The sequence below is a fragment of the Camarhynchus parvulus genome, chromosome 2 (assembly GCF_901933205.1).
Source record: "Camarhynchus parvulus chromosome 2, STF_HiC, whole genome shotgun sequence".
In the NCBI taxonomy this organism is placed as follows: Eukaryota; Metazoa; Chordata; class Aves; order Passeriformes; family Thraupidae; genus Camarhynchus; species Camarhynchus parvulus.
This window is the reverse complement of record NC_044572.1, coordinates 2,772,423-2,797,519: the sequence shown is the minus strand read 5'-3', so window position 1 is coordinate 2,797,519 and position 25,097 is coordinate 2,772,423. Positions and strand designations below refer to the sequence as shown.

The window sequence follows — 25,097 nt, the reverse complement described above, 5'->3', positions numbered from 1 at the left end:
TTAAACAGCATCCCAGAGGGGGATCCCCATTTCCTCCGAACAGTGGGAGAACCAGAAGTCCCCTTATGGAATAATTAATGTTGCCTCATAATTCCTGATATGGGGGTTTTAAGACCCAAAAAAATATTGAGGCCTTATTGCTGGGTTTAGGGAGGGGGTGAGGGGCTGTGTGCCTCAGTTTCCCCCTCCACAGCAGGATGCAGAGGATGCTCCCAAGAGCCAAATATGCCTTAAACACCCTCCCAGTGGAGGATCCTCCTCTCCTCCAAACAGCAGGAGAACATCCCAAAATCCCATTTTTAAACAAACAAACCTTATTCCACTACAACCCAAACTGAGGTTTTCTGTCACCAAAAAAGCCTTGGGGTCTTTTTATTTGGTTTGGGGAAGGGGTGAGAGGTTATGTGCCTCAGTTTCCCCCTCCATAGCAGGATCCAAAGGATGCTCCCAAGAACCAAATATGCCTTAAAAACATCCAGGTGGGGGATCCCAATTTCCTCCAAACAGCAGAACACCAGAAAAATCACACTTTAAGTAAATCACTGTTACTCTACAATACTTCAAATTGAGGTTTTATGACCCAAAAAGCCTTGGGGTCTTTTTACTGGGTTTGGGGAAGGGGTGAGAGGTTATGTGCCTCAGTTTCCCCCTCCATAGCAGGATCCAGAGGATGCTCCCAGTTAATGCTCCAAATGTGCTTTAATGATGCCCCATCCAGATGGGGCATCCCCATTTCATCCAAACAGCAGGAAAACACCTCAAAAATCCCATTTTAAGCAAATGGATGTTTCCCCATGACACCTGAAATTGCAGTTTTATGTGCTCCAAAAATCTTCGAGTCTTTTTATTTGGTTTGGGGAGTGGGTGAGAGGTTATGTGCCTCAGTTTCCCCTGCCATCCAGGGGAGCAGGATCCAGAGGATGCTCTCTGTAACCAAATGTGCTTTAAACCCATCCAGATGGGGCATCCCCATTTCCTCCAAACACTCGGAAAACACCCTCAAATTGAGGTTTTATGACCCAAAGAGTCTTGGGGTCTTTCTTAGTTTTGGAGAGGGGTAAAGAGCTGTGTGCCTCAGTTTCCCCAACCAGAGTGGGATTCAGGGAATGCTCCCAATTAATGCTCCAAATGTGCCTTAAAGACATCCAGGTGGGGCCACCCCCATTTCCTCCAAATGGGGAAAACACTCAAAAAAAATCCCACTTTAATCAAGTGCACATTATTCCACAACACCTGAAACTGATGTTTTATGTCCCCAAAAAATCTTGGGGTCTTTTTATTGGGTTTGGGGCAGGCGTGAGGGGTTGTGTGCCTCAGTTTCCTCAACCAAAGTGGGATGCAAAGGATGCTCCCAAGAACCAAATGTGCCTTAAACACATCGAGGTGGGGGATCCCCATTTCCTCCAAACAGGGGGAAAACACTCCAAAAATCCCATTTGAATCAAACGCACGTTATTCCACGACACCTGAAATCGAGGTTTTATGTTCCCAAAGAACCTTGGGATATTTTTATTGGGTTTGGGGAGGGGGTGAGGGGGTTGTGTGCCTCAGTTTCCCCTGCCCAGCGGGGTCCCGGGGATGCTCCGGGGGGATGCCGCGCTGCAGAGGCGGCTGTGGCGGAGGGTTTGGGGTGCGGGCACAGGGTGACAGGGGGTGTCCCCGTGGGGGTGGCGGTGGCTGCTGTCGCTTTAAAGGGGCAGCCGCGGCCCCAGCTGATGCGGCGGCTCCAATCAGCGGCCCCGGGGCTCTTGGCAGCCGGAGCCGCCGCCGCTCCGCATTCCTCCGGCTTCCCAAAAGGGGCGAACATGGCGATGGGCAGGATGAGGTGAAGAGGAGGAGGAGGAAAAACATAAAAATTAAATTAAGAAAAAAATAAAGAGAAAGAGGAAAAAAATATATATATAAAGCAGGGGAGAGGAAAACGATGAAAAGGGAAATATAGGGGAAAAAGAGGGACGGGGATGCAAGCAGCGCTGGCGCGGTGATTTCCTCCCCCCCTCCTCCTCCTCTTCCAAAAGGCGAAAAAAAAAGGAAAAAAAAAGCTGAATTAAGGCGGCAAAAAAAAAAAAAAAAGAAAGAAAAACAGGGGGAAAAAAGCCACCAAACCAGCAACCCACCCAACCCACCAATTCCTTGTTTTTTTCATGGAGAGCACAAACCCCAGGCCAGCGGAGGAGGACCGGGACTCCTCAGCGCGGAGACCTTTGCATCAAAATGGTAGAGCCTGAACCCCCCCTCCTTTCCACCCACCCCCCCTTCTCCCTTTTCTCCTCGCTTTTATTTCCCCCCTCTCCCTTCCCCTTCCTTCCTCCGTCGCTTCCTCGCTCTGCCGGGGTTTTGCCGACTTCCCAAAGGCCTCGAAACTTGCCCAAATCCCGGCCAGGGCGGCGGAGGTGCATGAGGGAGCGGGGGGGGCTGCATGGGCGATGCTGCATCCAGGCCTGAGCGGGGAGAGCGGAGGGGGCCGTGGATTATTTTTTTTTTTTATATTTATTTTTTGTGCGGCTGGGGGGGGGTATTAAAAGCGCAGCCCGGCCGGGTTTGGGCCCGGTGCTGCTCTGCTGTGGGGGTTGCATGGGGGTCCCCCCTCCTGCAAGGCGAGGACGGGCTGGGCTTGGTGGAAATGGCATTAAAAGCGCGGCCCCCCCCCCGCCATCAGCAGCACCTTTGGGGTGCTTTAGAGGGGGATGGGGGCGCGGAAGGGCCGTGAGGAGGGGTCCCTTGGGAGGAGCCCAGCCCAGCTCGGGGGTCCCTGGGAGGATTTGGGGGGACTCGCACACTTTTGGAACCCCCCCAGGCCGGAGGATCCGCTGTGAGGGAGGGGGGGGGGGCGCAGGAGCTGCCGCTTCCTCGGCCATTCCCATTCCCCGGATGACTCCATCCTTTTGCCAATTCCTGCCCGCCTCCTCCCCCCCCCCCCTTTTTCCACGGCTGGTTCCCGTCCTGGGCCCCCTTTTCCCGGCGGGTCTGGGGGGGTTTTGGGCGCTCCCCAACATCCCGGAGGAGCGAGGCTGCAGGGAGGGCGCAGCATCCCCCCCACCTCTGAAAAAGCGATTTTCCAGCGCTCCTCTTAAAAAATAACAATGATAATAATAATAACACCAGAGCTGGGGCTGTCGCCTGCAGCAGTGACCTATTTTATCGGCCGGTGGAGTTTTTTTTTGTGGGGGGGTTTAGTTGGAGTTGCGGAGGGCAGGCCTGAGCTGGGAAAGATCCACGGGAAATCCCCCTGGGATGCGCTCCCGGTGCCTCGGAGCCTCCCCCATCCCAAAAAGTGCGGGGTCTGGTTTGCCCCAGCGCTGGCTCCGTGCCCGTCCTGGCGCCCCGGGAAGCGTCCGAGTGGAATTTTGGAAAGGGCAAGAAAGTGCAAGCTCGGAAAAATGAGGAAAGGATGATGGATGGGATGGTGGGATGGGGCTCGGCACCCCAGGACCGCGGGGGTTAATTAATGCTGGGGTTAAAGTGGTCGGGATTGGGTTTGGGTTCACGCTGGGCAGTCACACTCGGCCTGTGAAATCCCGGCTGAATCCTGCGCCTGCATCCCGTGCCAGAGGTGATGCCGAGGGCTCGGGGGACACACCGGGGTGTTTTGGGGAGCCTTTCGTGCCCTGAGGTGGAGCTGGAGACACCCAGAGCCCACCCCAGCGAGGAAGAGAGGGAAAAGTTGGGAATTCAACCTACCTTCCACACCCTGCCTCGGCAAGAACCAGAGGAAGATTTGCTTTACAAAGCAAAATTCCTCCTTGGAAAGACACGAAAGGGATTTATTATTTTTTAAAATTTTTTTTAATTTTTATTTTTCCCCTGGATCTGTGGTGAAATCTCGCTGGGTGCAAACATTCTGCCTCCAGCTGCAGTTTCCCTGAGGATGCTCAGCCCCGCTCGGGGGCTTTTTCCGGGGTGGCCGCAGGGTCCCCTTTGCCACCTGGGCTTGGAATGACGGCGGAGCTTTGTTCTCCCCGGGAGGAATTAACGGAGCGTTCGCTTATCAGCAGGCGAGATAAACGGCCCCGTGCTCGTGTCTCTCGGGTCTGAAGCAGAGACATTGCCACCCCCTCCACAAAAATAACCCGCTGCTGCTTTTGGAGATGGATCCTTTGGAAAAGACAGGGAGAAAAACGGGAGGTCGCTTGCCCGAGAGTTGATTAAATATTGGCTGTTTTTAAGATGCAGATTTTTCTGCTCGTGGAAAAATAAGGGAAAAGAAACGAACAACCCAAACCTTTTGTGGATGAACTGAATGTGTCAAAACATCAGAGGGTCTTTGAAGGTTTTGGGGGAAATTGCTGATTTTCCTGTTCTCCTTCCTGGAGGAGAAAACTGAGAAGGTTCTCTCACTCTGCTGCATTTAAGCCTTTATAGAGGGGACCTGCTGATGGCCCTGACAAAGTGACTCTCCAGGAAGAGCAAGGGATGAAGTTTTTAATTTGCTGCCACGTTTGCCTTGCTCCCAAAATGTGGGTATCTAGATCCTCCATGTGGTTTGCATGCTAGATGTCATCCTAGATGTCATCCTAGATGTCCCCTGGCATTCCATGGGTCTCTGTAGGACTGGAGGAGTGGATGTTGGTGGGCAGGATGGGCTCTGTGCCTCCTGTCCCTAATTTTCCCTTATTTCTAAGGGGAATGGGTTGTGTTGTTGGGGTGGTTTGTGCAGGGCAGGGGTGGCCCCATTGGGCTTCCTGCATGGGGACACACCTGAGGACTTGTCCCCGTGTCCTCTGGAGCTGCTGTCCCCTCTGCAGCCAACTCAGTGTTCATCCACCTCTCCTGCTGGTGAAAACTGGGATGCCTTTGGATATGGGGAAAGACTGGCCATGGTGGCGCAGATGTGATGGGTAGAAGACTTAATTACAACAAACTGTCGTTTTTTATTACTTTTTTTATGATTACATCTTTTGCCTGGAGCCAGGGCTGCTGACACCCTGTCTGAGTTAAAACCCTGCTCCCTGAGCTACAGAAAAAAATGGTGATAAAAATAAATGTTCATAAAAATGTTAAAAGTATTGGGCAGGAATGATCTGGTACATCCAGATCCTTGATCTGGGCAACTGGATGTGAAGGAAGATGGCCAATGGCAGGGAAGTTGGAACAAGATAATCTTTAGGGTCCCATCCAGCCCAAACCATTCCATGGCTGGGTTAGAGGGGCTTGGCTGGTGCTTCCCAAAGAGCCCTGGTCAAGGCTGGGTTAGGATGGATCTGGAGGTGGAGACCATCCCAGGGTTTGAAGAAATGCCCTGGGATGGAAAGTCCTGCCCAGCGTGCTGGGACAGGTGGAATCTTGGATCTCTCAGGCAAGTTTGTGGCTGGGTTAGGAAGTGCTGTGGTTTTAGGCTTTACTGAGGGCTGAGTGTGGGACAAACCCTGCAGGTGTCACACCCCACCATGCTGCTGATCCACCTGGAAGGTCGTGGTGGCTGCCCCAGGGATGGGCACTGGATGCCAGGCAGGGGATGCTGGAAACCTTATTCAGTAGTGCTTGGGAGGAGGCTCCCTCCATCCATCCATCCATCCATCCATCCATCCATCCATCCATCCATCCATCCATCCATCCATCCATCCATCCATCCATCCATCCATCCATCCATCCCTCCATCCCTCCATCCCTCCATCCCTTCATCCATCCTGCTGGGGATCCCAGCCCCTTCCTGCATCCCTGGCTGCACATGGCAGTGGGGTGTCTTGGGGTTATGATGCCTTTGGGCTCTGCACAGGTGACACGGTGGCTGCCCTGCTGCACCCATCCCTGCCTCCTGCCCCCATTCCTGCACCCATCCCTCCCTGCTCCTGCACCATCCCTGCTCCTGCACCCATCTCTGCTCCCAGCACTGAATTTGGGGTTCCTGTCAGCTCTGGGGGGCTCTGAGCACCGCCTGTCCTGTTGCACCCACACCCTCCCTTGGTGGCAGTGGCACTGGGGACATCCCTGGGCTCTCTGGGGTGATGTCCCCTCTGGAGCTGGCCCCTGGCGCAGCCTCTTGGCCGCCAGCCCGGCTGGGGAGGTCAGCCTTGGGTTTTGTCCTCGTTTCCTCCCTCAGCCTTCCCTCTGCTTGTTTTTCTCGGGCAGGAGAGGGAGGGGGACAGTGGCTCTGTGTGTGTGTGCGTGTCCCCTGGGCTCTTTCACCCCGGCAGTGGCTCTGGGCAGTCCTGCATCCCATCCCATCCCATCCCACCCCCCCATCCCATCCCATCCCATCCCATCCCATCCCATCCCATCCCATCCCATCCCTGTGCCAGCGCAGTGGTTCAGGAACATCTCCATCAGCCTGGCTGTGCCAGGCACTGGTGGTGCCCCCATGGCCTGGCTGTCCTGTCTGCCCTCAGTGTTTGCCAGGGCCATGCCAGCTCTGCTGGAATCCAGCAGCATCCCTTTGGGATTTAACCCCAGACCTGGCTTTGCCCGCCTCTGGAATCAGCTGCAAGAGCTTTTGCTGGGTCTGACTGAGGAGCCACACCTCCTTCAGCCCTGACCAAGGGGACAGGGACACTCAGAAGGGTGCTTCCATCCAGGATTTGGTGCCTCTGCTCTCCTGGAGGGATTGGGATTTGTCCTGGGATGAAAATAATGTGGTGTTGCTGAAGCCTCTGTATTTTTGCAGCAGAGGCTGTGTCTGAGCAGGGCACAGTGCTCGACTTCCCACGTGTTGGGATGGGCTCCCAGGGCTTGGCACTGCCCTCACTGTCACCCTGGTGGAACAGAGGGACAGTGTCCTCGATGCCATCACAGCGGTGGCATCCCCCAGGAGCAGCATCACCTCACTGGGACGATTTGGAGATGGGATGTGACAGCGAGGTTGATCCATCCATTCTTGGAAATGTCAAACAGTGGCTTTGCAGCTCTGTGTTCAAAAGGAAAGGAGAAAAGCACTCAGAGCAGCTGACTGGGTTTTAAAATTTTTTTAAAATATGAGATTAAAAAAAAAAGCACAAAGCCATTAACCCTCCATGGGCTGTGCTGTTGGGAAGGCAGTGCCTGCTCCCCGTGGGTGAAGCTTTGTGTTGCTCATCATAGCTCATCCTGCTCCTCTCCCCACGCCGCTGGTGGCCATGGTGCTTCCAGAAAACTCCCCAATGAACCTTTTCCCCTTTGCAAAGGTGTCCTCTTGGTTGCAGGGAGACAGGGATGGGGGAAGGAGTGGTCCCTGTTCCATTGCACTGATGGGCCTGGTACTGCTGCCAGCTCCCTGGGAAAAGCATCCTTGAGCCAAAGCCTGTAAATGTTGCATATCATTAATAAAAAATTAGGAACAACCAAAAGGGAGGGTGGGAAAAAAAGCCTGTGAAGCATCTGACTGTCCCACAGCTGGTCTGGTACTCTTCTTCACCCAGCAGAGGCTGGGAGATGTTTTTTGGGCTGCCCAACACCCCGGGATGAGCAGGGCTCAGGAAGCATCGCTGAGCCCCTTCCCCTTGCCTGCTCTCGGCTCTGCTTTGGGCACCCTTAAGCCTTTTAGACAGCGCAGAAATAAAAATCACCATTTTGGATGGTGTCAGCAGCATCCCTGGGGGCTCCGGAGCGGGACGGGCACATCCCGGCGGGCAGGATGCCGGCGGTGGGCGCTCGCTCGGGGCCGTGCCGGCCGGCGCCTCGCCAGGCGGGGCTGTGGCCGGGCTATTGTTTTCCCTTCCTGCTTGTTTTTCCGGACAACCCTCTCCTAATTAAATAAAAACACCCGGCGGAGGAGCGAGCAGACCCCACCCCCAGCGCGGTCCCGTGCCGAGAGCACCCACGGAGAGCTCCCCGGGGAGGGAGGGAACAGCAGAGCGGTCAAGGTAGGCGACAGGAGAGGGACAGGAGCTTTGGGATGTGGTTTATCCCTCTGCCGGCTTCCCAGGCACGGCTCTGCTCCAGGAATGGGTGGTTGGGCAATGGGATGTGCATGGTCCGGGCAGCGCAGCTCGTTCTGGGCTGGCTGCTTCTTGGTGTATCCTGGTTTGGGGAACTGTAGGAAAACACATAATTTTGTAAAAAAAAATTCTAATGGCCTCAAAACTAGAGAAAAAAGGCTGAAGGTTTCATGCAAGAGTCTGGTGACAGGAGAGGGACAGGAGCTTTGGGATGTGGTTTATTCTTCTGCCACTGTACCCCAGGAATGGGTGCTTGGGCAATGGGATGTGCACGATCTGGACAGTGCTGCTTGTTCTGAGCCAGTGTAACTTAATTTGGGGAGCTGTGGGAAAACACAACATTTGGAAAAAAGACCTTCTGATGGCCTCAGAACGAGGGAGAAAAGGCTGAAGGTTTCATGCAGGGGTCTGGCAACAGGAGAGGGACAGAAGCTTTGGGATGTGGTTTATCCCTCTGCCACTGTGCCCCAGGAATGGGTGGGTGGGCAATGGGATGTGCATGGTCTAGGCAGTGCTGCTTGTTCTGGGCCGGTGTATCTTTGTTTGGGGAGCTGTGGGAAAACACAAAATTTTGCAAAACATCTTCTGATGGCCTCAAAACTAGGGAGAAAAGGCTGAAGGTTTCATGCAAGGGTCTGGAAGGCACAGGGCAGGTTGTAGGAGGCTGAGGATTAAAACCGAAAGCGCGAGTGTTTGGGGTTTGTAACGATGCCCCTTTGTACCGTCCAAAATTTTTACAGATTTTTTAATCTGTAAAAATGGGGGTTTAATGTTATTTCTTTCTTCAGCAAAAGTCAAGTTTTGACATTAAATAGTTCCAGCCCAGCTCTTTTGTCCTGAAGTGCAGCAATGTTCAAACTGAGAAGAGGGCATGGGAGACTTCTTTTTATCTTTTTGAGGAGCGAGTGCTGACATTGTATTTAGCTCCTTATTAAAGCACTTTTCTTTAATGCAATTTAATACTGAAGGTCAACTATGAATGCTTTGGTGGTTGGAAATGATACAGAAAAGCAGATTGCTTTTTTTTTTTTTTTTTTAAATACATCTTGAGGGTGAAAAATTTAAAGAAATCCCCAAATTTCGTGCTGAATGGAAAGTGGTTCACAGGCAGTTGGTCTTGTCACCACTTAAATGTGAATTTTATGCCCTAAGACCCCTTGTCCTTGTGCTTATGTGGGAAAAAATTACTCACGGTCCTCGATGCTGTGGTGATGAGGGCGCTGGAAATGAACAAATAATTAATTAAATAAAGAAGAGGCTGGTGAAGGTCAGAGATGATCTTCTGGGGGACTGAGGATTTGAGTATTTAAATATATCCAGAGTAGCCCAACCTTCTGCTCCTTCGGGGAGGTTTAGAGCTACAGGAACGTTTAGGGATCTCGTTCTCAATAGCTGCTGAGAGAAAGTGCTTTTTGTCATAGTACATCGATTTAAATCCAGCAGCAAACACCTTTCAGGGCAGGTGGGCAGGTGTTGGTTGGGATGTTTAGGGAAACTGAGGCACATGGTGGGGTGCGGGTTGGGGTTTTTGGTGGTTTGGCTGGAGAGATGCTGCCCTGCCCCAGTGAACACCAGCATCTCCTTCCACCACCATTCCTTACTCATCCTTTCCTTCCATCCCCTGTCTTTGGGACTCATCCACCCCCCATCCCTCACCCTGAGCATCCTCCCCATCCTCTGGCCGTCCTCTCGCCCCAGAGGCTGTTTTGGGACGAGACTTTGGCAGCACCACGTGAAAACTCTCTTAAAATAGAGCTGGAGGGCAGCGTCAGGGTGGGGAGGGCTGGCTGGAGGCGCCGCCGGCCCCTCGGCGTGAGGAACTCACGGCCACGCTGCTTTCTAATAATTTTTAGGGGTGTTTTTCTGCACTGATGATGCCAGAACCTTGCTTCGAGGTTGGCAGTATGTGGTGGGGCCAGTTTTAGGGTTCACCCTGGTTTAGTGAACTGCCCAGGTGTGCAGCAGGGGATGGAGATGGGATGGGCAGAGCAGAGGGGCAGGGTGGTGATGGTGGAAAAAAGCAAAACTCATGATTCTTCTTTTTTTTTTTTTTGAATATGTATTTTTAATATAAGAAATATTAAAAGGGATCTATATTTCAAATATTTGCGTTTTCCCAGAGGAAGAGCCCTGGATTTAACCCTGCCATTAATCCCCATTAGTCAGGCTGCTCTGCTCCGCTGGAGCCACAGGGGCGGGAGCTGCTGGAGGGGCATTTTGGGGCAAGTCGGGGTCTTTTTGGGGATCTCACCCTGGCAGGCGCCTCTCGTCTCGGCCGGGGCTCTGGCTCCGGGGCAAGCTCACAAAAAGCATCTGAGAGCAATAAAGAGCAAAAGGCTCCCGCTGACAAGCCCGGGCTGAAGTCACTGGCAGGACGCGGCCAAGACACGCATTGTCCTCGCCGCTGCTGGGACTGATTAGAGCCGCCTGGCAAGGAGCGCCGCTGGGTGAGGGATCAGCCCCCTCTGCCAAAAATCCTCCATCCAGAGGGCAGAAAAAGCCGCCTTTTGTTTTCCAGGCTGGGCAATGCCACCCCACAGACCCGTTCTCCCCTGTTTTTCACCCATTCCTTTGTGGCTGCACCTATGCCAAGCTTGGGGTATCCTAAATGAGGTGGATCCCCGGAGGAAAAAACTGAATTTAGGTTATTTTTTTTTCAACAGAGAACCTGGCAAACAGCAAACTGCTCTGCTGAATTCCTGCTGTCTCTTCAGTTTTTGATATTTATTATATCCTTAATTATTTTCTACGTGTCTTGGAGCGGGGGCTGAACCATCCAAGATCTCATCAAAATGTTCTTGGCAGTCGCGAGAGGCTCGGGAAATGGTGAAGGTGGATGGATGTTCCAGCTGGGATATGCAGCATTTTGTAACAAGTACATATGTAAAGAATGTTCATGTATTTATATATTTATTTTTATATATAAGTAGTTTAACTATATATAAGCACGAATGTATAAAATATTGAAAATATTAAATATATATATGTAAATTATAAAAAGTATATAAAAATATGTAAACACCCAACCCTTTTCCTACCTCTTTGCCCTGCTCCAGGCTGCAGAGCCAAGAATTTGGAGCAGAACTGGTTTTTCCATGTTTTCCCTGGGTGCCAGCACTTGCTGGGATTCTCCAGGGCTATCAGGACCATGCAAAACTGAGATCCCTATTGGTTGGACGGGTTGGTTGTGGAGCAGAAATCCAATGAAAATGAAAAAATTTGGCAGGGAGGATGAAGAGGTTTTTTTGCTTGTTGGGAAAACAGCGAAGAAAACACCCTTTTTATTATTTAAACATTTTTGTCTGTGTGTCCTTTTGCCTTTGGCTCACCAGAAAAAAAAAAAAAGACAAACAGAACATGTCTTGATGTCTTGCTGGAATTTATGTGCTGATCAAGAGCTGCCATTTGTTCCAGAAAAAATGGGAGTTGAAAAATCTCTTTTTGGAGCAGGAGGTGCAGGATAAACCTGGCAGGTTGAACCCTCCCTCTCTGCCACTGTTCTGCACCATGTCCTTGGTCACATCCTACGAAGGTCAGGAAAAAGGGTGTTAGGGGGTCTGTGTGTCCCACCTTCTTTTAATGCAGGACACAGGATTTAGGGCGTGGGATATCCCTTGGATTTGGGATGGAGCAGGCAGACTCATCCTGGGCCTGAGGTATGACCAGGAGAGGGGAGGAACACCTGGGATGGCCTGGACCATGTGAAATACATGGGAATTGGATTAAATACCCAGAAAACTCAGCCTGGGGAGGGTTGGCAGCACAGCATTTCCCAGCCTGGGGGTGCTGCTTCCTGATTTGAATTTTTCCAGGTAGTGCCTTTCCCCAGGCAATGGAAAATGAGCATTAAAACGTGCATAAATCATGCCAATGAATCCAGCTGTGAGTGAGCTGCTGTCATGAGCGACAGCACGCAGCGTAATTCAGAAATATCAGAGGATATTGGGCTTTGTGTTATTGTCTGCAGAAGCAGGGAGCTATAAAATCCCAATTTCCTTTTATTTAGGGGGTTCCATCTCAGCAGATGCCTAAAATTGGCTTCCTGCTTGGGGCAAATACCCACCTGGATCTCCATCTGGTTCAAGAGGTCAAGGCATCCCCTCTCCTGTGTGAGATCTCTTGAGTGAGTGTGGACACCTGAGCCTGCCTTTGGACCTCATTGGTGCCTCCTGTCCACCTTGAAGGGTTATCAGTGGGTGCTGGTGTGGCTCCGACCTGCCCTTTCACTGGGGCTTCTCCTCCTTGGTTGAGTCTCCTGGACTCAAGCAGGTGATGGAGCTTCCTGGTTGGTGTCTTCAAGCTGGGCCTGGTGATGGAACCTTCTTGGTGTTCCAAAACTGGGGCTGGTAGTGGAGCATTTTGGTTGACTTGTCCAAGCTGGGGCTGGTGATGGAGTGTTTTGGTTGGTATCTCCAAACTGGGGTTGGTGATGGAGTGTTTTGGTTGGTATCTCCAAACTGAGGTTGCTGATGGAGTGTTTTGGCTGGTATCTCCAGACTGGGGTTAGTGATGGAATGTTTTGGTTAATATCTCCAAACTGGGGTTGGTGATGGAGTGTTTTGGTTGGTGATGGAGTGTTTTGGTTGGTATCTCCGAACTGGGGTTGGTGATGGAATATTTTGGTTAGTATCTGCAAGCTGGGGCTGGTGATGGAGTGTTTTGGTTGGTATCTGCAAACTGGGATTGGTGATGGAGTGTTTTGGTTGGTACTTGCAAGCTAGGGCTGGTGGTAGGACTTCATGGTTAGTAACTCCAAGCTGGGGTTGGTGATGGAATATTTTGGTTGGCACGTTCAAGTTGGGCCTGGCAGTAGAGCTTCTCAGGCGACATCTCTGACTTGGGGATGCATGGACAGGGATGGATGGCATGGCCAGAAGGGCGTTTTTGGGGATAAAATGAGCCCTGAATGATTTTATTTCTTTCCTCCCCACAGCTGATAGTCGAAAAAACGACTGACTACCCTTCGGCTGAGTACTCCCTGGTGGAGGATGTAGCCCTCCACTTCACGTGTTTGATGGACAGACTGAACGAGCAGCGCCTCTTTCAGCCGGACCTGTGCGACGTGGACATCGTGCTGGTGCAGCACAAGAGCATCTTCCCGGCGCACAAGGGGGTCCTGGCAGCCTACAGCCAGTTCTTCCACTCCCTCTTCACCCAGAACAAGCAGCTGCAGCGCGTGGAGCTCTCTCTGGAGGCCCTCACCTCGCAGGGCCTCCAGCAGATCCTCAACTTCATCTACACCTCCAAGCTGCTCGTCAACTCCTGCAATGTGCAGGACGTGCTGAACGCGGCCGCCGTGCTGCAGATGAACAACATTGCGTCCTCCTGCCAGGACCTGCTGGACACGCGCTCGCTCAGCCTGGCCACTGACATGGCCCTGCCTGCCGAGGGCTGCGCCGGACCCCCGCCCTACTACTGCGAGATCAAGCAGGAGGTGGATGCCCCCCACCCCAAAATCTACGCCCGGGAGGGCAATGACCCCTTCTCAGTGCGGGTGGAGGACGGGACGGGCAGCGGGACGCTCCCACCCGGCCCGGCCAAGCAGTACTATAAGGAGGAGAAGGATGGAGGTCCTGGTGCTGTCTGTAAGATGGAGGGTGAGGAGTCTGAGGAGGACCTGGACAGCCAGGGCTCCTACAACAGGGAGCAGATCATCGTGGAGGTGAACCTCAACAACCAGACCCTCAACGTCTCCAAGGGCACGGAGGGGAAGGCGGCTGCCAGCGAGGCAGCTGTGATGGGGCGGCCAGACGGGGATGGGCGTGACACAGAGGAGGATGGGGAGGAGGAGAATGAGGAAGGGGAGGAGGAGGAGGAAGAGGAGGAGGATGCCGAGGTGGGGGGGGAGGAGGAGGAGCGCAGTGAGGAGGAAGATCTGGAGGAGACGACAGAAGAAGAGGATGATGATGATGAGGATGCCTCAGAGGTGAAAAGGGAAAAGAGCGGGCATCCCCGCAGGGGCAGCCGGGCATCCAAAGCCACTAAACCTGCCATGGCAACCAGGTCCCAGGAGATGGCCAAGGTAGAAGAGGAGGAGGAGGAGGAAGAAGAAGGTCAGAGGGGAAGAAAGAGAAAGAAAGAACAGGATGGCTTGGGCCAGAAGGTGAAGCTGGAGGAGAAGCAGCATTATCCATGCAAGAAGTGTCCGCGGATCTTCAACAACCGCTGGTACCTGGAGAAGCACATGAACGTCACGCACAGCCGGATGCAGATCTGTGACAAGTGTGGGAAGCGCTTCCTGCTGGAGAGTGAGCTCCTGCTGCACCACCAGACCGACTGTGAGAAGAACATCCAGGTGAGCATGGCTCCACCCAGGGCATGGATCCCACCAGGGTGAACGTCCCACCAAGGGAGAGATGCCTTACCTCAAGGTGGAGCATCCTGCTAGAGGTGGATGTCCCACCAAGGGGGGAATACTCCACCGAAGTGGATGGATGTGCCATCAAGGTGGGGACATCCCACCAAAGGAGGAGCATCCCACCCCTGAGGGACATCCCAGTGAGGGAAGGGCATCCCAAACACCGCAGAGGGCATCCCATCCAGCTACACCATGGGTTGGGGTCGTGCTTAGATAATACTGATGTTGCAATTAGCACATGTGTAGTGGTTTTGGTTGTTAATTTGAGATTTTGAGATTTTTGAGAATTTAAGATGTGAAATTTTTCTTCTATATGCAAAACCAGCACAGCATGGCAGTTGGGAGGGCACCTTCGTTCACCCATGACTTGTATTCAGACTCAGGGGGGTCCCACAGTGGCCTGGAATCAGAGGATTTGTGCCAGGGGGGCTGTGGCTTCCCCTTGACTGCCTGGGTGGAAACACGGAGTTAATTTTTGAGGAGTAATTTTTCTTTTGAGTTTATTCAGTTAATCTGGATAAAACACTGCAAGCCCTTGATGGAGACACACTCTAGCATTCCCACCCAGGCTGAACCCATTTTAGCTGAATTTGAAGATTTGCTGACAGGAGTTAAAATGGTTTTAATCTGCCTTTTGTGCTTTTTTTGTGCATTAGCAAATTTCTGAGTGCGTTTGACATCCACGCATGGCTGGGGCTTGGTGTGGCCTTCCCCTGTGCTAATGAGATCCTGTGTAACAAATCGACTTTGTTAAATCTGTGCAGTTTTGGGGGGATAGGGAGGCACCCAATCAGAGCAGCAAAAACGTGTGTTCCTGAAGATCCCTCCAAATTCCTGTCTCCTAATTCCTGATGAGCTGTTTTACAGGATGCTGCTGCTAATAATTACAAATATTATATAATATACAAATACAAATATTACATTAATATACAAATATTATATATTACAATTTATGGAGAGCTTCTCCCATCACCCTTCCCACCAGTGACCAGATTTTGAATGATCTCACAGCTCTCCTTGATGGAGGTAACACAACCCAAGCACTGCTGGAGCCCTTCACTGATGGCATCCCAAATAAAACAGGGAATGAAGCAGATCTTAGCAAGCAGGGAACGTGGAAGCAGGAACAGTCTTGGCTCATAGGTGAAGCAGTCACAGACCCTTTGGTGCATCTTCCTGACAAATTCACAGCTCTGAAGTTGCTTTTTTTGGATGCTTTTTCCCAGAATGGATGGGTGTAGCTCCAATACCTGTGTGGTGCTGGCTATTTCAGGGCCTAACAAAAAACCAACTTAAAAAGGAATTTTACCAGAATGTTTATTCAGCTTCGTCTGCTTTCCAGGTGTCACCTCATTGCTTGTTTTTTGTTTTGCCCTCTCCTTTTTATCCCTTTTCCAAATCATTTTGGAATAGGATGAACCAGAACTGCCTGTATAGTGACCTCCTTTTGCAGAAAAAGGGATCATTGTCTCTCACCTAATTAAGCATTTTTAATTTTACAAATAGCCAAATCCACTCCATTTGCTCTGATAATATTTAATAACTTTATTAACATCTCATGGAATTATGTCTGGGTGGAAAAGGAATTTTTTTCAGCACTTTGCCTGTAAGAGTTTTTATTTCTTGTGTTTTAATCAGATCCATGGAGGGACTATTCACCTTCTCTCAGTTTGGTCTGCTGCTTTCTTTCCCTGTTTTTTCCCCAGATTTCATCCATAAAGCTTTAGGATTTAAGAACCACACTGCTCCCTGTGTTCATGCCCCATCTCCATAATGTGCATCCTACCTCTACCACCTGAAAAGTGATTCATCCTTTGTTTTATTGAGTTGTCCCTCAAATTTTTTTTATTTCCAGCTTCAGGATGGTTTTTATTTTAACCAGCAAGAATTTATATCCCCATTTTTTCCCCTCATTTGGACATTATTTCCATATTTTTTGAGTGATGATTTTCAGCAGTAAGTGAGGACACAGAGCTCAGCCCTCCAGAGTGTTTGGTCCCAGCCCTGGGGGTTTTTCTACCTCTGCTGCTTTCCCTCTGCCTTTCATTTTGAAATTCCCCTGCCTCTTTCATAGTAAGTGGAGAAAATGGATATTGATTTGTCTTTGATATCAGGCTCTAGTCCTGAATTTTCCCTGAAATATCCCTTAAGACAGAGATAAAGCTGTTCTGATCCATGGAAATACGTACTTGGGAACAGCAGGACTTGGAGGACTGCTCATGTTGACATTTGAGCATGGCAAGATGAAGATGAGGAGGCTTGGGAATGCCTCTGTGACCCTAATTTTCCCTTTTGGGGCGCCTAAATATAAATACATATGGAAAAATATAGTGACATCACAGCATAATGGTGTGTTTTCAGTGGTATCACAGCAAAATTTGGTTGAAACCCATCAAGGAGCATCTGTTCTTCTGGGAAGGAGGAGAAGTGGAGAAATCCCTGCCCAGGTTCACTGGTACAATTCAGCCACGTTGTTGCAAGATGCCTTCAAGGCATGAATAATTTTGTCAACAAATCTGCAAGGAGAGAAGGGGTGGTTTTTATCCCTGTTGAACAACAGGAACGTGAGCCATGGAAAGGTGAAGGGGAAGGAGTTGACCCTTGGCTCCTGGCATGGTTTCCTTGGTGGATATCTCTGTCCTGTGTTTCCCTGGGCACTGAAATGGTCTCACAGGCCTCCAAGACGTCTCACACAGAAGCTGGAGCTTTTCCTGGGAACTTCCAGAGGAACACTGAACTTGTTGGAGCTGAAGTGATTCTCTGCCTTAACTTTTTGGGGAAGACTTTGCACGTCACATTGTTCTTACTGTGCTGATGGACTGGTGGTTTGGGTCCAGTTTGGTCCTTTTGGATATCATGGAATCACAGATCTGCTTGGAAAACTAATTTAGTGATGAAGTATCCATTATATCTGCCGAAGACTGAAGTTGTACTGCCCTGGATAGGGATTCTCCTTATTTTCATATTTTTTGCAAATTTCCAATGCACAGAGGGTTGGGATTATTTTACGTAAGATCTTCATTTAGGAATAAAATTCCCAGCTGGGAATAGGTCATGAGCTGTTGTTTATCCAAATCCTGATACAGCCATTGACGAAGATTCCACATCCTTCCCTGGAAGGTCATTGCCCCTTGCTCATTTTCGTAGAAATATGAAATTTGGAGGTTTTGAAGTGACAAGGTCTATATCAGACTTGCTGGTAGTTGTGATTTTTTGATGTCAACTGTAGCTTTCACCACGATGTTCCCTTTCCATGGATGAAGCTGCTTCCCTGACTGTCTCCTGTGTCCTTGCAGTGTGTGACGTGTGGGAAGGGGTTCAAGAAGCTCTGGTCTCTCCACGAGCACAACAAGATTGTCCATGGCTATGCAGAGAAGAAGTTCTCCTGCGAGATCTGCGAGAAGAAGTTCTACACCATGGCCCACGTGCGCAAACACATGGTTGGTGAGTGTGGGAGGTGCCACGGGGAGATCTTGCTGGGGGTGTTGGTCCATCAGTTTGGCAATGAAAGGTGTTTTGTGTTGCTGTCATGTTAGCTTACTCTTGGATGAGCTTTCTCACATCCCTGTCTTGAAATTTGGCCTGATATTCAATGCTGAACCAATGACTGCTCAGTGCTGGGTTTGGATGTCGTGCTGGGGAATCCCATTTATTTTATTGATCAGAAGTGATCAGAGGAAGGTTTGAAATGTAAAAGGATCACACCACACCAGTGCTGGGCTTTGAAAAGCAAATTGCCCGTGACAACAGTGGTAGGGTGCCTGGGCCTTGGGGCCACCAAAGAGATCCAAAAGAATGGGGAAGGGAATCGCTTGAAATGTCGCTGCCATTTATCTTCCAGAGATCCTTTGGGTTTGCTGGGGCTTGGCGCTGGGAGCCAGATGTGGGGTGTGGGGAGGTGGATGGTGGAGGTGTGTGGAGGCTGCTGACCTGCCCCTGTCCCCACCAGCACACACCAAGGACATGCCCTTCACCTGTGAGACCTGCGGGAAGTCTTTCAAGCGCAGCATGTCCCTTAAGGTCCACTCACTCCAGCACTCCGGGGAAAAGCCTTTCAAATGTGAGGTAAGGCAGAAACACTGATCTGGGGAGAGATCTTCCACTCCTTGGTGCTTCCACTGTGCTGTGTGACAGTGCAGCTGTAGGGATGATCCCACACTTTTCCAAGCTTTGCATCACCTCCTGGTTTGAGAGTCCCACCACCTTTATGATGAAACTTGTCCGATGCCAGGATCTGTCCCCAACAGATTGTCTGGACTTTGCACCCACCCAGCCTGCAAGCCTGGCTGGATATGTCTCAAAAAGCCTGTTTGAGGGCGTTTCTTGGGGGTAAAAAACAGGATTTCTTTGCCGCTGGTGATTTGAGGGGAATGTGGGCATATTTTGAGTGCTCATCAACAACTCCTCACCCCTGCAGAACTGCAACGAGCGCTTCCAGTACAAGTACCAGCTGCGCTCCCACATGAGCATCCACATCGGCCACAAGCAGTTCATGTGCCAGTGGTGTGGCAAGGACTTCAACATGAAGCAGTACTTTGATGAGCACATGAAGACGCACACGGGTGAGACCCGCCCCTTGCCTGGCCCCTGATCCCTGCAGGCAGGCTCTCCCTGGAAAGAGTGATGGGATGGGGGTAACATCTTCGGGTGGGTGTCAGGATGGGGTTTTGGGGAGCACTGATAAGGCCCCAGTCAACTCGTTCAATAACTTTTGGAAGGGCTTACAATGGTTCATGATCTCTGAGCTGGACACACAGGAGAAATACCAATAAGGTCTTCTCAAGAGGTCAAAACAACTCAAAGGTTTGCTGGCAAACTTGAGAAAAATCAGGGAACTTTAGCAAAAGGTTTAGTACAGCATTCAGCCAACATAAAACACTTGCATTAACACACAGCATTAAACTTGGCCCATTCCACTTAGCAAACTTTAAACACGTTCAGTGTTGAGGTACTCAAAATATTCCAAGGAGAGGAAAGTAGAAGAAGAAGGAGAGAAAGACAGAAAAGATACAGAAAAGCACATATAGGTAGTTGGTAGCACAGGCTACCAACTGCTGGGTTCAGACAGAATTTCAAGAAAAAGGTAGGGTCTAGATGAACGTGATGGCCTGGTGTTTGGCTTTAAATACCCCTTGGTCCTCAAGGGGTATTTGGTCCTCCCCTTTCTCCCACATGGGACTTCTGGTCATTTTGCCCTCAGGAGGTGGATTAGGGGAGAGTGGGGCATTGCCTCCCCCTGTGCCTTGATTGACAGACACTGCCAGGCTGGGATACAGACTCTAGGGCTGGGACGTGGGGCCGTTCACTGCCTTATGAGGGCAAGGCACACACATGCACCCCGAAATACCTCAAGACATCAAGTCTCCCCAGTCTCTGACACCCAACCTAACCAGCAGCTTCTGTCCCTCTCCTCCCACCTGCAGGGGAGAAGCCCTACATCTGTGAGATCTGCGGGAAGAGCTTCACCAGCCGCCCCAACATGAAGCGGCACCGCCGGACCCACACTGGGGAGAAGCCGTACCCCTGCGACGTCTGCGGCCAGCGCTTCCGCTTCTCCAACATGCTCAAGGCCCACAAGGAGAAATGTTTCCGCGTCACCAACCCCCTGGCTTCGGACACGGCCGTCCCCCAGCCCGCCACCAGCCCGGCTCCGCTGCCCCCCGGCCCCGGCGTCTCCCCTCTGCCTCTGCCGCTGCTCCATCCTCTTCCACAGACCCTCCCTCCTCCTCCTCACCTACCGCCACCCCCTCCCCTGTTTCCCGCGGGGAGGATAAATTCAAACAACAATTAGGTGCCCTCCCCTCACCCCCCGGCCATGCGCCTGCACGGACTGCTCTGCCCTTCGGGAATGCCTTTCCCCCAGGGAGCCAAGGCTTTGCTTGCTCTCTACCCCCCCCCTTCCTCCTCGTTTTGGGGTTGTTTTGGGTTTTTATTCCTTTTTCTCACCCATCATTCTCTGCAGAGAGGGGGAGCAGGAGGAAGCCTCCCTCCCTGAGGAACGTGGGTGTTGGGGGGGAACCGCCGTCCGTCCGTAAGGGTGTAGGTAAAAGGTGTCGCTCTCAGTTTCATCTTCCCACACGCTGGCATCACCTTCCTGCTGGGAGGCTGGTGAGGCTGGGAGGAGCAGGATATCCAGGCTTGAGCTTGCTGGCCGGTGCATCAATATTTCGAAGCTGAATTCTAGTTAGTGGTGCTTGAATCCCTGTACTGTAAAGCTGGTCTTTCAAGTCAGGCTCTTCACCCACGGGGTTGGAAGGTGGGCACCCCAGGGGAGCCCACCACTGCCAGCCCCAGTGGCCCGTGGCGAATGAGCAGGTGTCCCCATTGGAAAGCCATTAGCATGCCCTCGTTAGCAGCCCTCAACACGTCTTCCTTCCCTACAACAGGTTTTCCTCCTCCACAGGCAAAAGCACAAACACCCACCTTGCATCTTGGGGCATCTGTAACTCGCTGTCGGTTCAGTTCCGGGGTGCCCTAAGGGAGCTGGGTTCTGGTGTGCCCTTTCTGCTAATCCCAGCAGGAGCTGGGCTCCTGGGGATGCTCTGGAGCTGGGGAGCTGTTCCTGGGAGAGCTCAGGTACCTTTGGGACCAGCAGGAGGGGAGCCTGGGACAGAGGAGCAGGACGCTTCTGTTTCTCGGCAGAATCGGCCCAGAATAGTGCCTTAACAATCTGAACAAACCCCTGAGGGATGGGTGAGCTCCAGTTGGTCCCATTGCAAGGTTCAGAGCTAAAGCAGGACCATGTTCAGCCTGGGAATGATGATGTCCCAATCTCCAGTTTGTTGCCTGCTTTGCTCTCCCAAGCTTCACTTCTCCTTGTGGTGCTGGCATCCGTTGCCCTGTCCTGGTTTGAGGGGACCAGTGAGAGTTGTGGTTGTTTTGTTGATGCCCTGTGGTGTTTCTTAGTGCTTGTTGATGACTTACAAATTATGTGGCTGGCTTCATGCTGAGGAGGAGGAGAAGAGGAAGGCTTTGCTGTCACCTTTTTATTGGGCACTGAGGTCCCAGCAGGGTCTCTCGCTGCTGTGTTCTGCCCCAGGGTGCCATGCTTTGTCCTGACCGTGGCTGTGGGGTCCCTGCTGGGAGAAGTGTCCCCTGTGGAGCCAGAGAGCACCCAGCATGGGCAGAGAAGGGCTGGCAAGAGGTGGAGGCTGTTCCAGCTGATCCTGTGCTTTCAAAGCTGGTGTTGAGGGCACCTGTGGGTCAGGTCATGGAGGAGGTGGTGGAAGTACTGTTGGTAGGTAAGAAGGAAAGAGGTCACTGAGTGCGCTGCAGGAGCCTTTTCTCATGTGCAGCTTGTGCTGGGTGACAGCAGAGTGCTGGGGACAGGGAGCCACACCTGGCTCTCTGAAAAGTCTTGGTGCTTCGTCTCCTGGACCAAATCAGCAAAGCACTTGGGCAGCATTGGGGCTGTCCCTGCAGAGATGGGAGGATTCAGACACATGCTCAGGGGCTTTGCTGACTGGGGACATGCAGGAGCATGGTGGGGACAGGACCAGGGAGCATCTGCTGTTCTCCTGAGTGCTCTTTGAGGTGTCTGGTGCCACCTCCACTGGTGCCCAGCATCATGGGAAAGCTGACTGATGTTAGCATTTTGGAGCCACAAAGTCCTTTTCATCTTTGTGTTGGCTGGGATCCTGTGGGTCCCCAGAGTACCAGTGAGCTCACCCCCATCTCCATCTGCTCCGAGCATGAGGAGATTGCTATGGCAGAGCTGCCTCACCTCATTGACCTTCTCAGGTGGGTTCCAAAGGCTTCTCTGCTGCCCCCCTCCATGACCCTGGGGCTCGTTGGGGTGGTGCAAAGCCTCAAACACACCTGTGAGGGATGAGGGCTCTTGGGGCCATTGGCTGTAGGAAGGGACCATGACCCATACTGGAAGATGTTTGCTTTGGAGAAGCATTCACTGAAATCTGTGGAGGTGCTGGAGTGTTCCATGCTGTCTCCTCCTCTGCTGCCTCCCAGATCCCATCTCCTTGGGCTTCCTTGTGCTTCTTTCTCCTCATGTTCAGCCTTGAGACAGGATGGGAGTGCTGTGCCCTGAGGAGGGCTCACCTTATTTTATGGTCTTTTGTGGTGGAACCCATCAGCTGATAGGCTTCCCCCAGGTAAACATCCATGCCAACATTGTGCTCCCTTATTCCACTCACCTGGAAGTGGCTTTCCCTGTTCCTGTCCCAGTTCATCCTCTCCTGCCCCCCTTGGACATCTCTGTGAGATGAGAGCCCTTCCTTGAGGCTGGAAGCCCAGCAGAAAGCCCAGTGACTGATCCCAGCCACGTCCGATCCCCTTCGAGAGCCTGCTCCTAGAGCCACTTGGAGACGTCGAGATGTGACCATGCACACAGCACTTTGGAGAACCAGATCCCTGCTGCTCCCTCCCCTCTCCAAGGCCTGGGTAGTTCCCAGGAGTCCTACAAGGCCTCCAAGCCCTTTTGTCTACACCCTGACTCAGCCCCAGTGTGTCTCCATGTCTGGTTTTCATTTGTGTACTAAGAGCTCAGACGAGTTGCTCCCACAGTGCCTCGTCCATCCTGGACCCATCCCGGCCGCTGCTGTTGCACCCCTTGGGGTTAGACAGAGCAGCAGGCAGGAGAGTTGGGTCTGTTGTTTTCAAGCTTTTTATGTTTTACTTTATTTTTCTTTTATTCTTTTTTTTTTTAACTCTTGCACCTTAATCTCTCACATCCCTTCTTTGACAGACCGCGAGGGTGGAGAGGGGCTCGATTTCCATTACGCGGTTCCTGAATTCGCCGTAGCGCAACATTCAGCTGACAGCTCTTCCCACACACCCAAGCCCCAGACCCGCCTGGGTCGGAATTTTTTTTTTTCCACCCTTCATTTGAACTTTGGGAGGGAGGGAATCATGTTGGGGAGGGTCACTTTTGGTTTCTATAATCCCAGGAGCCTGGTAGCACAGTCCAGTTCGCCTCACGTATCCACGAGGCACGGCTGGCCCTTCGGACCACAGCCATAACCCTGGCGCGGTGGGAAGGTGATGGATGGACAGATGGGTGGGAATGGCTGTGACAGTGCAATAGAGACGAGCATCCGCTGCTAGACAACTCCTCTGAGGTGACTCTTGGTTTGCCTGAAGTCAGGAGGGAAGGACAGATGGACAGACGCCCTTTGTTCACACGGATGGCCAGAGCTTCCCCACACGCAGCCCTGCCCAGAGACACGGAACCACGACAGGAGTTGGGTTGGACTTACAAAGAAAGAAAATCATAAATTTTAAAAAAAGGAGATTTAAAAAAGAAATAGGAATAAGAACAACCTCTGTAGCATGGAACTTGAAGGAAATGAATGAAACCCCCAAGCACTTGCCTCAAAACTAGTTTCTCATGCCTGGTGTTTGGCTCTGAATTATTTTACGGCATTCAGTATCAGTTGCCCAAACATGCCAAGTTAAGAGTGTATTGGTGGCTGTACAAGTGTGAACAAACTAAACGAAGCACTTTATTCTGTATAGATTAAGGGAAGGCGGGGAGGGGAGGGGAAGCTTGGATGCTTTTCGGAAGCATCTTAAGTAATGTTCTAGAAAATGTATTATTATTATTATTATTACCTTTTTTTTTATGACCATGTGTAATCAATATATGTTTAACTCCAAGTACAGCAGTTACTCTCTTTGGGATGGTGTGAGGAGGGGGAGGCTGAGATGGTTGGATCCATCCTTGTGGGGCCAACTGAGGCAAGTCATTGTCTACCGCAGGAACGGGCGAGTCTTGCCTCGTTGATGGTCCCAATGTCCAGGAGGTCCCAAGAGGTTCATCAAAGCCACCTCCCAGGGCACAGCTCCCAGTCAGACATCCCCATCCCGAGCCATCTTCTGCCTGGGGGTGTTGGGACTGCTCTCTGTGCCGCCCACGAGCGCAACAAGTTACGGTAGGGAGGCTGGTTTGGGTTGTCCCTCGAGGCCAGGTCCTTGGGCATGCTTTGAAATCTGCTTTTGGCCTCTCACCAAGGCACCTTGGGGCTCACTGAGCTCTGAAATTGGTGAGAGGTCAGAACTGGGCCTTTCCACTGCGTTCTCCCAGTCTGGAAGTGTTATGACTGTTACCAAAGAGGTTGCAAGTGGAAGGACTGAATCAATAAACGATTTGTCTTTTATAAAAGAAAATCGAAAGCTCCATCACTTTCTTTTGTTACCTTAATTTTGCTTTATCTTTTATTTCCCCCCTTTTTTTTTTCTTTTCTTTTAGAAGGGTTTTTTTTTCAGGCAACTGTGAGAGCAGTCAGAGATGGGGAGGATGAGGAAACCTGTGGAATGTTAACTGCTGCCACTGCTTCACATGTACAGGCTCTGTGTAGGTTTTGGTGGGAGGTGTGTGAGTGTGTGTGAGACAACTTGACTGCTGTGGGGCCAACAAAAAAAGAGCTTTTCAGGGAAGGGTGATGAGTGGATAGAAGAAGGAATTTGGTGCTTGCAGCCCTGGGGTAAGGACTGAGCACCTGGTCCTACTGGCTCCAACAGGTCGGTGTGAACTCTTGATTAGGGGCTCTCTGATCTCTGTTGGCAGAGGAGAAACCAAGGAGCACATCCAAAAGCAACCAATGCCTTTATTAATTTAAAATGGAGCAGGGGGAACCTCGCCAGCAATATCAGCATGGATATTGGGAAGATAATGGAAGAAGAGATGGTTTTCCCTCACCCTTTGGATGCAGTCTTTGCCACTGTCATTATCTGTAGGGAAACCTGTGCCACTGAAGCTGTTGCATCTGAGCCAGGACACCACCAGGCAGCAGGGAAGAGTGATATCTCTCTGGTGGCATTTCTTATCTGTGATGGCCTTAAAACTGACACAGCCTCTTGGAGATGTGGAGGAACATCCCCAGGCCACACCTTCACTTGGTGACTTGATGATGTCCAACTTTGCCTCCTTCCTC

General features: G+C 51.4%; 1 protein-coding gene across 1 annotated transcript; it reads left to right on the top strand.

Moving 5' to 3' along the window:
• Positions 1-1,791: 1,791 nt before the first annotated feature.
• On the top strand, positions 1,792-24,336 carry ZBTB47 (zinc finger and BTB domain containing 47). Its single transcript, XM_030971820.1, has 6 exons — positions 1,792-2,217; positions 12,784-14,145; positions 17,505-17,652; positions 18,158-18,273; positions 18,626-18,770; positions 19,632-24,336. The coding sequence occupies exons 1-6, from the start codon at positions 2,215-2,217 to the stop codon at positions 19,997-19,999; spliced, it is 2,142 nt and encodes a 713-aa protein (XP_030827680.1). The 5' UTR covers positions 1,792-2,214; the 3' UTR covers positions 20,000-24,336.
• The last annotated feature ends 761 nt before the right edge of the window (positions 24,337-25,097 follow it).

Bases quoted from the DNA above. Each gene is read 5' to 3' on its own strand.
- ZBTB47 (XM_030971820.1), top strand. The intron at 17,653-18,157 runs GTGAGTGTGGGA...TGTCCCCACCAG, and splicing joins CGTGCGCAAACACATGGTTG to CACACACCAAGGACATGCCC. The intron at 18,771-19,631 runs GTGAGACCCGCC...TCCCACCTGCAG, and splicing joins GCACATGAAGACGCACACGG to GGGAGAAGCCCTACATCTGT.